The 13,291-nt window shown below is 46.7% G+C and overlaps 1 protein-coding gene across 1 annotated transcript in view; it reads right to left on the reverse strand.

Annotated features, from left to right (window-relative positions):
* The window catches only part of cabp2a (calcium binding protein 2a), an 87,038-nt gene extending 74,025 nt beyond the window's left edge, over positions 1-13,013 (reverse strand). Inside the window, exon 1 of the mRNA XM_061909076.1 lies at positions 12,818-13,013. Within this exon, the coding sequence (XP_061765060.1) occupies positions 12,818-12,850 (33 nt within the window). The 5' untranslated portion in view covers positions 12,851-13,013. The remainder of the gene's footprint in view (positions 1-12,817) is intronic.
* Between the last annotated feature and the right edge of the window lie 278 nt (positions 13,014-13,291).

A 13,291-nucleotide genomic window follows, 5' to 3' on the forward strand; every position in this document is an offset into this window, starting at 1 on the left:
GTCTCCGACGTCTCTTTTTTTTACCAGCGGCACTTCCGTGTCATCATTCTCTCCAGACGAGGATGACAAGACCAGAAATACACATCAGAAAATATTCTTTGTATTGGCTACCAGTGTTTTGATTGTTAACATCCTTTTGATTAGACAAATTCAATTTAATGTAGACTAACTTTACATATATATACACATACAGTGGGGCAAACAAGTATTTAGTCAGCCACCGATTGTGCAAGTTATCCCACTCAAAATGATGACAGACCTCTGTAATTTTCATCATAGGTACACTTCAACTGTAAGAGACAGAATGTAAAAAAAAATCCAGAAATTCACATTGTAGGAATTTTGAATAATTTATTTGTAAATTGTTGTGGAAAATAAGTATTTGGTTAACCATTCAAAGCTCTCATTGATGGAAGGAGGTTTTGGCTAAAAATCTCACGATACATGCCCCATTCATTCTTTCCTTAACACGGATCAATCGTCCTGTCCCCTTAGCAGAAAAACAGCCCCAAAGCTTCACAGTAGGTATGGTGTTCTTGGGATGCAACTCAGTATTCTTCTTCCTTCAAACACGACGAGTTGAGTTTATACCAAAATGGATACATGGAAGATAAAGCAGAGGATTGGGAGAATGTCATGTGGTCAGATGAAACCAAAATAGAACTTTTTGGTATAAACTCAACTCGTCGTGTTTGGAGGAAGAAGAATACTGAGTTGCATCCCAAGAACACCACACCTACTGTGAAGCATGGAGGTGGAAACATCATGCTTTGGTGTTGTTTTTCTGCTAAACGGACAGGACGATTGATCCGTGTCAAGGAAAGATTGAATGGGGCCATTTATCGTGAGATTTTGAGCCAAATCTTCCTTCCATCAGTGAGAGCTTTGAATGGTTAACCAAATACTTATTTTCCACCATAATTTACAAATAAATTCTTTAAAATTCCTACAATGTGAATTCCTGGATTTTTTTATCACTTTCTGTCTCTCACAGTTGAAGTGTACCAATGATGAAAATTACAGACCTCTGTCATCATTTTAAGTAGGAGAACTTGCACAATCGTTGGCTGACTAAATACTTTTTTGCCCCACTGTATATACATATATATATATATATACTAAAGCAATACTGTGGTATTGAGTATAACTGCCTTGATGTGGTTAAGTTAATCTACATTCAATTAAATGTGTCCAATCAAAAGGTTGTTAACAATCAAAACACTGGTAACAATGAGAAAAATGAGTCACTCCCAACTTGGAGAAGTCAAACCATTAGTTTTATATTCCCCATTCACACCCTGACTATAAAATGAAATGTTCATGTGTAACTGTCTGGAAAACAACTGTTTGAAGTCATAACTTAAATGTTGGCGTTGAGCTAGACATGTAGTCTCTTCTCAAGAATAGGGCTATCACTTTTGCATTCCGAAGTCCCAATTAGGACCTCTTTCCTACAAGAAGTAATCCAATCCACCTGCTTATATCCAACTAAGGGGCCTTATTTCTTGTGCTCAAACTGAAATACCACTATTTAAACTAGTGGTTTGCTTTCTCCAAGATGAGTATGTGCTCCAATTACTCTATTACAAACAAATAAGAGTTGTACAAATTATTGGAACTCAAGACAGCCATAACATTATGTTCTTTACAAGTGTATGTAAACTTTTGACCACGACTGTATGGAGTTCATTACCTGAACTCAACCAAATCTCATAAGTTTAACAAAAGCGTTACACATAAGAACAACATAACCGACTTAAGTTTGCATTACTTAATTCACGGTTGAAGAAAATACTTTCATTTATTGATTACATTAAAGGAAAACTGGTGTACGAACACCTAAAATTTTGTGCATCCTTTCGTCAAAAGGATGCACAAAGGTTTATTAACCACATTTCTCAATGAACTGTTGCAAGGAATTTAGGGATTTAACCATCTAAGGGCTGTAATATCATCAAAAAGTTCAGAGAATCTGGAGAAATCACTGCACGTAACATTGAATGCCCGTGACCTTGGATCCCTCAAGCGGTACTGCATCAAAGAGTGACATCCATGTGTAAAGGATGGGCTCAGGAACACTTCAGAAAACCACTGTCAGTAACTACAGTTCGTCGCAACATCTGAAACTGTTAGTTAAAACTCTACTATGCAAAGCGGAAGCCATTTATCAGTAACACTCAAAAACACTGCTAGCTTCGCTGGGCCCGAGCTCATCTAAGATGGGGTGATGCAAAGTGGCAAAGTGTTCTGTGGTCTGATGAGTCCACATTTCACATTTTTAGAAGCTCAGCTTCCCCTAAAATGTAAAACAATAAGTGATTATATACACTGTAAAAAAAAAAATCTGTAAAAAGACGGTAATCTAGGGGTAGGGACGGCGTGGCGCAGTGGGGAGAGTGGCCGTGCGCAACCCGAGCGTCCCTGGTTCAATTCCCACCTAGTACCAACCTCGTCATGTCCGTTGTGTCCTGAGCAAGACACTTCACCCTTGCTCCTGATGGGTGCTGGTTGGCGCCTTGCATGGCAGCTCCCTCCATCAGTGTGTGAATGTGTGTGTGAATGGGTAAATGTGGAAGTAGTGTCAAAGCGCTTTGAGTACCTTGAAGGTAGAAAAGCGCTATATAAGTACAACCCATTTATAATCTACTGGCAGCTACGGCTGCCAAACAAAAAACATAAAATTAAAGTAAAACATTGTAAACCGGGTAATGATCAAAAACATTATATTTACAGAAATTTTCATGAAATGTTTTGTGGAGAAATATCGTAATTTTAGAGATTTTTACTAAATTATTAAGATTAACCACCTTTAATAAAGTGACGATGGAAACAGTTCTGCAGAAAAATACCTTTATTCCACAGAGTTTTTCCAAATTATTACGATCAACCACCTTTGTGTGTGACAATCATTGGTACTTTAACTTTAATAAAGTGAAAATGCTGACAGTTCCACAGAAAAATACCATCATTTTACAGATTTTTTCTGAATTGTTAGGATCAGTGGTCTCACATTCACTTTACTGGGGGGCCACTGAATGCAGGAACTTGGTGCAAAGTGGGTTTACCTTCTATGAATGGCTATCCCGCCCTAACATTATACTTACCGATACTCTCGATTTCACCGCGAGACTTTCAGTGACCCTCTCGTAGGATTGACCCGATGTTCACCCGGACAAATATATATCATGGGTGTACCGTAACAGCGCTTTATTGCCCTCTGCGTTCGCTCATTCACCGAACCAACAGTGTGCCGACTTAAACGTGTGATGTGTATGGGCTCAAACAGACATATAATAGTGACTGCAAGACATACTTGATCAACAACCATACAGCTCATACTGAGGGTGGCCAGATAAACAACTTTAACACTGTTACAAATACGCGGCACACTGTGAAACCACATCAAACAAGAAGGATAAACATTTCAGGAGAACATCCTCACTGTAACACAACATAAACACAAGATAACAAATACCCAGAATCCCATGCAGACTCTTCCGGGCTACACCCGCTCAACCACTCAACCGCGCCCCCCCCCACATCACTGCCCCCCTCCGTGCGTCGGTTGAGGTGGGCGGGGTTTGGTGGTGGGGGTGTATATTGTAACACATGGGATTTGGGGTATTTTTTCTGTTGTGTTTATGTTGTGTTACGGTGAAGATGTTCTCCTGAAATGTGTTTGTCAATCTTGTTTGATGTGGCTACACAGTGTGGCGCATATTTCTAACAGTGTTATAGTTATTTATACGGCCACCGTCAGTGTGACCTGTATGGCTGTTGGCTGTTGGTCAAGTGTGTCTTGCAGTCACCAAGGTATGTCATATTACAGAGAAAAATGTTAAATTGTTAGTATGAGCATAAACCTTTATATAACAGGCTACATATATTTTTCGACTTGAATGTACAAATATACATAAATATTAAAAAAATAAGATTTTCCTTAAAATTACTGTGGAAGTCTCCCTGACTGGGTTCTCCGGGATCACTCGATACCACCACACTGGATTGACACAGTTTTATTTTTATTTTTTCATTTTCATTTTTTCGTCACACTTAATAAACAACACAACTTAAATGCTTTTCAGCAGTATTTCACCAGGTCCTTTCCTGCAGTCCTCTGTGCCCTTTTGTCTCACTGTGTCACACCGTGTCTCTCGCTTGGTCTTTCGACGCCCCTCAAGGTCTCCAGCGCTCCTAATTAAGAGACAGGTGATTAGACAACTCGTTCCAGCTGTAAAATCTCCTCACCTGTCATCGCTTCATACCCGTCGACCACGCCCCTCCACATGCCTCCACCGCCAGTTTGAGGCCGGGCAGCCGTCCGGCCGCGACCACTCCCCACCACCCTTGTAGCGGGAAGAGAGAGGAAGTCGCCCACAGCCATCTGCGTACCCGGACGGTGGACCACCCGGAAGTTGTAGGGTTGCAACGCGAGGTACCACCGGGTGATCCGTGCGTTGGCATCCTTCATGCGGTGGAGCCACTGGAGCGGCTTGTGGTCCGAGCAGAGGCTGAAGGGGTGCCCCAACAGGTAATACCGGAGGGCCCCGACCGCCCACCGGATGGCGAGGCACTCCCTCTCCACTGTACTGTACCTCGCCTCCCGGTCCGAGAGCTTCCGGCTGATGTACAGGATGGGGCGGTCAATACCCCCCACCTGCCAGGACCACACCGCCCCCAGCCCCCGCTCCGACGCGTCCGCCTGCAGACAGAAAGGGAGGGAGAAGTTAGGCATGCATAGTACCGGCTCCTCGTAGAGTGCAGATTTTACCTGTTCGAACACCTGCTGGCACTGCTCCATCCACTGGACCAGTTCTGGCGCACCTTTTCAGGTGAGGTCGGTCAGTGGGCTGGTCAGGTCCGCGAACCGAGGAATAAACCTCCGGTAGTACCCGGCTATAACCAAAAACCGCCTCACCTCTTTTTTCGTCTTGGGGGGTGGGCAGGCCGCGATTGCCGCCGTTTTGTCGACCTGCGGCCGCACCTGTCCCCCCCTCACCAAGTGGTACCCCAAATACTGTACCTCCCTCCGGCCAACCGCGCACTTCCCGGGGTTGGCGGTGAGCCCCACCTGCCTCAAGGATTTGAGCACCACCCCCACCTGCTGCAAGGTGATCTTCCCAGCTGCTACTCTGGATGATGACGTCATCCAGTTAGGCAGCCGCGTATGCAGCGTGGGGTCGCAGCACCTGGTCCATGAGGCACTGGAACGTCGCAGGCGCACTGAACAAGCCAAACGGGAGTGTCACAAACTGGTATAAGCCTTCCGGAGTGGAGAAGGACGTTTTTCCCGGGACTCCGGTGATAAGGGAATCTGCCAGTAGCCCTTGGTTAAATCCAGTGTTGTAAAAAAACGAGCAGTGCCTACCCGATCCAGGAGCTCGTCGACCCGAGGCATTGGGTGCGTGTCAAAACGTGACCCCTCATTCACCTTGCGGTAATGCACACAAAAGCGTACAGACTCATCTTTCTTCCCTACTAGAACTATGGGGCTACACAATGCACTGTGGTATTCTTCTATTACCCCTAAATCCAGCATGGTTTTTAATTCTTCCCGCACTACTTTACGCTTATGCTCGGGAAGTCTGTAGGGTCGAGACCGCACCTTAACCCCCAGGCCAGTCTATGTGATGGCAGATGAGGTCCGTGCGACCGGGCCACGCAGAGAACACATCCGAATAGCGCCACTGTAATTCAGCAACCTCCTGTCATGATCCGTGGTCCGGATCATGTTTTTGTGGTATTTCTGTTAGTTTGGAATCCCTTTGTTGTTTGTGCACCTTGTGAGTTAGTTTGGTCACCATGGTAACTTATTAATTTTCACCTGCCGCGGGTTCCAGACGCACACTTGTTTTTGTTAATTACTTTCTTATTTAAGCCTGCCTTATCCCGTCAGTCGGTCTTGGTCCCTTGTTTGCGGTAAGCAACTTTCAAGTATGCGATTCTTGTTTCCTGAAACCTGTGCTAGTGTTAGCATTAGCTTTCGTGCGTTCTGCACACGTTTCTTTTATGTATTTTGTTTGTTTTTGTACCAGTGTTTTTGTTATTAAATCATCTTACCTTTACGTTGTTGTCCGGAGTGTCTATGTTTGCACTGGAGGAACGATCCCGCAGTAAAATGCGACCCACACGGGACAGAAGGGACCAAGCTAACAGTTCCTTCGCCATGGGCTTCGAAGAAGTGGAGAAAGGTACAAGGATGGCATTAAGGGCAATGGAGGCGGAAACTCTACGCCACTCTTCCTTGGAGCGCCAGGACCTGATGTGGGGTCTTAACGGCAAGTTGATCCCACCACAGTACCGGACGCGTCAGCGAAGACGGAAGCGGTCCAAAAGGGCTCCACTTCACTACCGGGACGCGCCACTCCCTCAGACTCCTCCGGACAGCAAGACGCCACAAGTGTCAAAGTTTTCCTCGCCGCCGATGTTTGGTAATCCAGTCACTCATTTTGCCAAACATTTTTCCGATTGGGCTCCTAACCAAATGAACTTTGGCTACAACTCCACTCCGCCCATTTCCGTTGACGTCACTCCGTGGACGCCCCCTGTTGCCGCTCACCCTGATGATGCGTTCCCTGAGGACGTTTCCCCGTCCGCTTCTGTTGACTTCACAGACAAAGACTTTTTTTCACACACTGTTAATTCTTTCTGTCAGCCACTTCCTAGTGACTTTGAGACGACTATAAAATATTATCAGGACATTTTTAGTAACTGCAGGTCTAGTCATTCTCAGTCACCTGCATCTTCGACCCCGCCCCTAAGGCCTCTAGCCCCGCCCAACTCTGTGGCTTTTTCCTCCCTTTCCAGAGGAAATTTTGGACATTCGAGAGGGGGGGAGTCTACCCAACTCCTAACCTTCCTCCGCCCACCCTTAGAGACATTTTCTGACCACAAAGAGCGCGCCTGGGAGTCGCGTCTTGAGAGGGGGGCTAACGCTGGCATCTGTGCTACGGAGGTAGCACAGCTGCGTCCCGTCAAGCCACTAGCTCCTCCTAGGCCGCCTCTACCAGCACCACGACAAATACCAGTACTAGCTCCACGACAAGTACCAGTACCAGCTCCACGACAAGTACTGGTACCAGCACCACGACAAATACCAGTACCAGCTCCACGACAAATATCAGTACCAGCTTCATAACAAGTACCAGTACCAGCACCACGACAAGTACCAGCACCACCACAAGTATCAGTACCAGCACCACCACAAGTACCAATACCAGCACCACGACAAGTACCAGTACCAGCTCCACGCCGCCAAGCACCACCATGCCAAGAACCAAGCCAAGTTACGTCTGCTGCTGCATCCACGCCTGACTCATCTTTTGCTGCGTCCAAGCCTGACTCGTCTTCTGCTGCGTCCAAGCTTGACTTGTCTTCTGCTGCGTCCAAGCCTGACTCGTCTTCTGCTGCGTCCAAGCCTGACTCGTCTTCTGCTGCATCCACGCCTGACTCGTCTTCTGCTACATCCACGCCTGTCTCGTCTTCTACTGCATCCACGCCTGACTTGTCTTCTGCTGCGTCCAAGCCTTAATCGTCTTCTGCTGCGTCCACGCCTGACTCGTCCGCTGCTGCATCCACGCATGACTCGTCCGCTGCTGCTTCCAAGCCTGCCTCGACAGCGCCGACCTGCCGACCTCCACGTCGACCATGGATGTGGCCGCCCCCTGGTCGTCCACCTCACCTGCTGCAGTGGCGTTCCACTCGAATAGGCGGGTTCGGTGACACTTGGCCTGGCGACCCACCGCCAAGTCCTCCCTCCGCCCTCCCATGACTTTTGACTCTGCTTGTTTTTTGTTTGGTGTAGGGTCGAGACCGCACCTTAAACCCCAGGCCAGTCTATGTGATGGCAGATGAGGTCCGTGCAGAGAACACATTCGAATAGCGCCACTGTAATTCAGCAACCTCCTGTCATGATCCGTGGTCCGGATCATGTTTTTGTGCTATTTCTGTTAGTTTGGAATCCCTTTGTTGTTTGTGCACCTTGTGAGTTAGTTTGGTCACCACGGTAACTTATTAATTTTCACCTGCCGCGGGTTCCAGACGCACACCTGTTTTTGTTAATTACTTTCTTATTTAAGCCTGCCTTATCCCGTCAGTTCGTCTTGGTCCCTTGTTTGCGGTAAGAAACTTTCACGTTTCTTGTTTCCTGAAACCTGTGCTAGTCTTAGCATTAGCTTCCGTGCGTTCGGCTCGCGTTTCTTTTGTGTATTTCGTCTGTTTTTGTACCAGTGTTTTTGTTATTAAATCATCTTACCTTTACCTTGTTGTCCGGAGTGTCCATGTTTGCACTGGAGGAACGATTTCACAGTAAAATGCGACACACACGTGACACCTCCGCTCTTTGTGCCAATGTGAGCTGGTCAACACAAGTAAGAGGAGGAGAAGAGGCGGAGCGCTGGATCTCCGGCCCCAGCTCCTTCTTTCCCTTCACCACTGTATTTTTCATGTATGTTGCTTCGAATAAATGTGTCTGTCAAATACTTAAACATATATAAACACCTGAAAGTCTTTATAATCTGCTAAAACCACCAATCTGTTTCACTGGATTCAGAATAAAACCAAAGTCTGTCTTACCCAACAAAGTTAGTGTTTGAATATTGTTACTTGAAGACTTATTCCTGGTTACAGTTACACTGCTAAAGGCCTACTGAAACCCACTACTACCCACGACACAGTCTGATGGTTTATATATCTATGATGAAATATTAACATTGCAACACATGCCAATACGGCCTTTTTAGTTTACTAAATTGCAATTTTAAATTTCCCGGGAGTTTCTTCTTGAAAACGTTGCGTAATGATGACGTATACGCATGACGTCACGGGCTGTTATGAAATATGAGCACTGCACACACACACAGCTATAAATCGTCTGCTTCAACCGCATAATTACACAGAATCTTGGAGATCTGTGTTGCTGAGTCTTTTGCAATTTGTTCAATTAATATTGGAGAAGTCAAAGTAGAAAGATGTAGTTGGGAAGCTTTAGCCTTTAGCCACACAAACACACGGTGATTCCTTGTTTAGAATTCCCGGATGTGAAACTTTACTATGGATCACAGTGAACATGGATCCCGACCGAATGTCAACCAGCAGGTTTCGGTGAGAAAATTGTGGTAAAAAGTCGCTTCTTACAGGAGATCATCTGAGCTTGTGCCGCCCATAAAGCTGCCGTCGACCTTCCTGAGACACTGCGCGTCAAGACACCCGTGGACACACACCTCCGACTATCAGGTACTGTTAAACTTACTAAAACACTAGCAATACAATAGAAAGATAAGCGATTAAACCCCGGCCAATTTGTCCCTAAAATCATGGAGTGCGTAAGGTGCGCGCTTATGGCAACCTTTACCGTATGTTTGTGGCCCTTGTACCAGATTTCTACAAGCACAATAGTGTACGTGTGCACATCCCCGTTTATACACCTTATTTCCCTTGTGTCGCATGCCTCAACACCCCGGGTCGAACCAGGTTCTGGTGGATCATGCAATGTTTACAGCCCGAATCCACCATAGCCCGGTGTGTACTCCCTAGTACCCTTACCAGGACGCAATACGTCTCCCCTGGATCGGGGGAGGGTGTTGGAGGCCCGGCAACCCGTATCACCTGGCCCACCTCCATTGTGGGACCTTCCCGCCGCATGTGACCGGGCTGTCCGCACCTCCAACACACCTGCCCTGGTGCTCACAGTGCCGTCTGTGGGGGAAGCTCGCCATCAGCAGCGCCGGTACCCTGGAAGAGAGGAGCAGAGGCACCGTTATACCCCCCCCCCCCCATTGTGATAATGCTGGTGTGTGTGTGTGTGTGTTTGTGTGTGTGTGTGTGTGTGTGTGCGTGTGCGTGTGCGTGTGTGTGCATGTGTGTATTGTCTTTTTTTGTTTGGTGGGGGTGTCTGACGCTGGAACCTGCTCATGGGTCGGCGCAGCCCCCGCCGGTTGGCAACGGGGCTCCAATGGCGCCGTGGCCTCCGGCAGTGTGGATCGTCTGCGCGGGGCAGGTGTGGGTCTTGCGGCCGCCTCCTTCTGGACCGCCAGGTGGTCCTCCGCGAGGTTCACTGCCGTCGTCACGTGGCTGGGTCGGTGATATTTTACCTACGCAGCGGTCTGGGCTGGGATTGCCGCAATGAAATGTTCCAGCACTATTAGTTCGAACATCTGGCTCTCCGCTGCCCAGGGCTAGAGCCATCTGGTCGCTGCGTCTCGTAGCTGTTGTACGAGGGTGAAGGGCCTGTCTTCGGGGCCAAGTTCCAGCGTCGGTGATCCTGCGGGCTGCTTCCGATCCGGTCCAGAATGGCTCGGCGCAAGTTCGTAAATTGCATGCGGGCGGCCGCTGGGGGACTCACCTCCGGCCGCTGCGCCTCCCCCGCCAGGAGCAGCAGCACCCTCGTGCCTCACTCTTCTTCCGGCCATCCGCATGCCGTGGCTGTGGCCTCGAAGACGTCGGGGGTACGTGTGGGGGTCCTCCGTCTCCGTCTTGCGTTGCATGGAGCCTTCCTTTCGTTCCGATGCGCCCGCCGCTCTGTCCATCAACGCCTGCAGCACGCGTGTCTGTGGCTGGGACGCCGCTGCCACTTCCGCCAGGACCTGGCCAAGCGCCTCCAGGGGGTTTGTGGTGGACATTGTTGGGTCTGGTTTGGTTGGGCGCCACTTGTGGAAGTCTTCCTGACTGGATTCTCCGGGACCACTCGATACCAACACACTGGGTTGACACAGTTTTATTTTTCTTTCTTCTTTTTCCTTTTTTCGGCACACTTAATAAACAACACAACTTTAATGCTTTTCAGCAGTATTTTGCCAGGTCCTTTCCTGCAGTCCTCTGTGCCTTTTTGTCTCACTGTGTCACACCGTGTCTCTCGCTCGGTCTTTCGACGCCCCTCATGGTCTCCAGCGCTACTGATAAAGAGACAGGTGATTAGCCAACTCGTTCCAGCTGAGAAATCTCCTCACCTGTCATCGCTTCACAGCCGGTTCCTGCGCATGCCCCGCCCGCAGGGGACCCATCGACCACGCCCCTCCACAATTACATATAAAACTGTTGGATTGTTAGTATGGGCATAGACTTTTATATAACAGGCTGCTTGGCTGTCGGGAGGACAAAGCACCGCTTTGTGTCCGCTCAGGTGTCGAGGCAAGCAGGTGCAACCCACGGCGGCAGCCCGACCCTTGTTGCATTCAAAGTATTCTTATATTCTCCGCTGAAGCCCTAAAATTATGAAGTACAGCTCCTGCCTTGGTTAAGCTACTTGTCGGCAGTTAGGCAGACATTTTGTTCACAAACAACTTGGCTTAAAAAAAAAAAAAAAACTGAAAAGGGGCGTGCATTATTGGTGGCCAGAACCGGAATGCAATGTCGCTCATACACACTAGTAAGATGCTCTCATATACACTGGTAAGATCCTCTCATACACACTGGTAAGATGCTCTCATACATATAACTGAAATCCTTGCACACATACTAATAAAATTGTTGTCTCTCACACGCAAGTGGTGTGTGTGTGCGTGCGTGAGAGTAAAACATTTTAGTTGTTTATGTGAGAGCATTTTAGTTGTTTATGTGAGAGTTTTTCAGTAATGTATGTGAGAATATTTCACTAATGTTTGTGAGAGCATTTCAGTAGTGTGTATAAGAGAGTTTCATTAGTGTATGTGAGAGCATTTCAGTAGTGTATGTAAGAGCATTTCAGAAGTGTATGTAGGAGAATTTCAGTAGTGTATGTGAGAGCATTTCAGTAGTGTATGTGAGAGCATTTCAGTAGTGTATGTAAGAGCATTTCAGTAGTGTATGTAAGAGGTATTTCTGAATAATTTCCCTAACGGCCCCTCATAGTATTAGTGCCCAAGACATGGGTAATTTACACATCTGTGAAGGCACCATTAATGCTAAAATGTACTATACAAGTTTTGGAGCAACATATGTTGCCATACAAGCAACAGTATCATTATCTTATTTTAGCAAGACAATGCTAAGCCAGATGTTACAACAGTGTGGCTTCAAAGTAAAAGAGTACAGGTACTAAACTGGCCTGCCTGTAGTCCAGACCTGTTTCCCATTGAAAATTTGTGCCGCATTATGAAGCATAAAATAAGACAATAGAGACCCCGGATTGTTGAACAACTTAACCTGTACATCAAGCAAGAATGGGAAATAATTCCACCTGAAAAGTTTAAAAAATTGGTCTCCTCAATTCCCAAACATTATCTGAGTGTTATTAAAAGGAAAGGCCACGTAACACAGTGGTAAAGATGCTCCCGGGCACACTTCTTTGCAATGTGTTGCTGCCATTAAATTTTAAAGTTAAGGATTATTTGCAAAAACAAAGAAGCGTTTCTCAGTTCGAACATTAAATATCTTGTCTTTGCAGTCTATTCAATTGAATATAAGTTGAAAAGGATTTGCAGATCATTGTATTCTGTTTTTATTTACGACTTACAAAATGCGACAACTTTACAGGTTTTTGGTTTTGTACTTTTTTTATGTCATAGAAGTGACTGCGCACTGTGGATCGACAACACGCTTGTTGCAGCTTGCTCTCAAATACTAGTTGGTGTTATGGCAAGGCACACACCCTCCTGGAACTCATGCAACTCAAAGAATATGGAAAGGTATTCTGTAAAAATCGGCCAGGCTCGACAGCTGATCAGTTAAAAATGGCAAATATGCCATGATTAGGATGAGGTCTAGAGTTGTGACCTAAACACATCAGGTATGTTCGCAACTATCAAACATGTTGAAACACGTTCGGAAAACCAGGAGAAGTTCATTGATTGTGGTGACAAGATAAATGACAGAAGGTCGCAGGACTTAAGCATCAACTGACCTTCTTCAATAACTTTCCCTCCGGAACATCCATGGACAATACACTCTTCGCGTCAGTCAGCTCTGCAAGGTGCAAACACGGAGACGTCTGCGCTTCCCACTCGTCCTCGATATCTGCGGAGCATCTGATAATCTGAGGCGCATCTCTTCCTGTCGTCGCTCCTCCTTCTCTGATCCCTGCCTCACTTTCATCCACTCTGCTTCATCCGTCAGGATTTCAGTTGTCTGCTCGTTTCCATCTCTTCCAGGAAACACATAAGCACACACAAAACCATGCACACACACTACAGAACATGGCCTAATGTATGTTTATGGGCAAAATTTGCTTTGACACAAGTGTGCCGGAGTAATTTCTGGCACTTTTATGGGCATGTTCAATCTCCGATAATCCAATATTTATTTCTCTCTCTGAGCTGCAAGCATGAATGCATACTGTACATCTGTCAGTACAATGGAAGCATCATAATAACCGAAT

This window comes from Nerophis ophidion, linkage group LG01 (genome assembly GCF_033978795.1).
Source record: "Nerophis ophidion isolate RoL-2023_Sa linkage group LG01, RoL_Noph_v1.0, whole genome shotgun sequence".
NCBI lineage: Eukaryota > Metazoa > Chordata > Actinopteri > Syngnathiformes > Syngnathidae > Nerophis > Nerophis ophidion.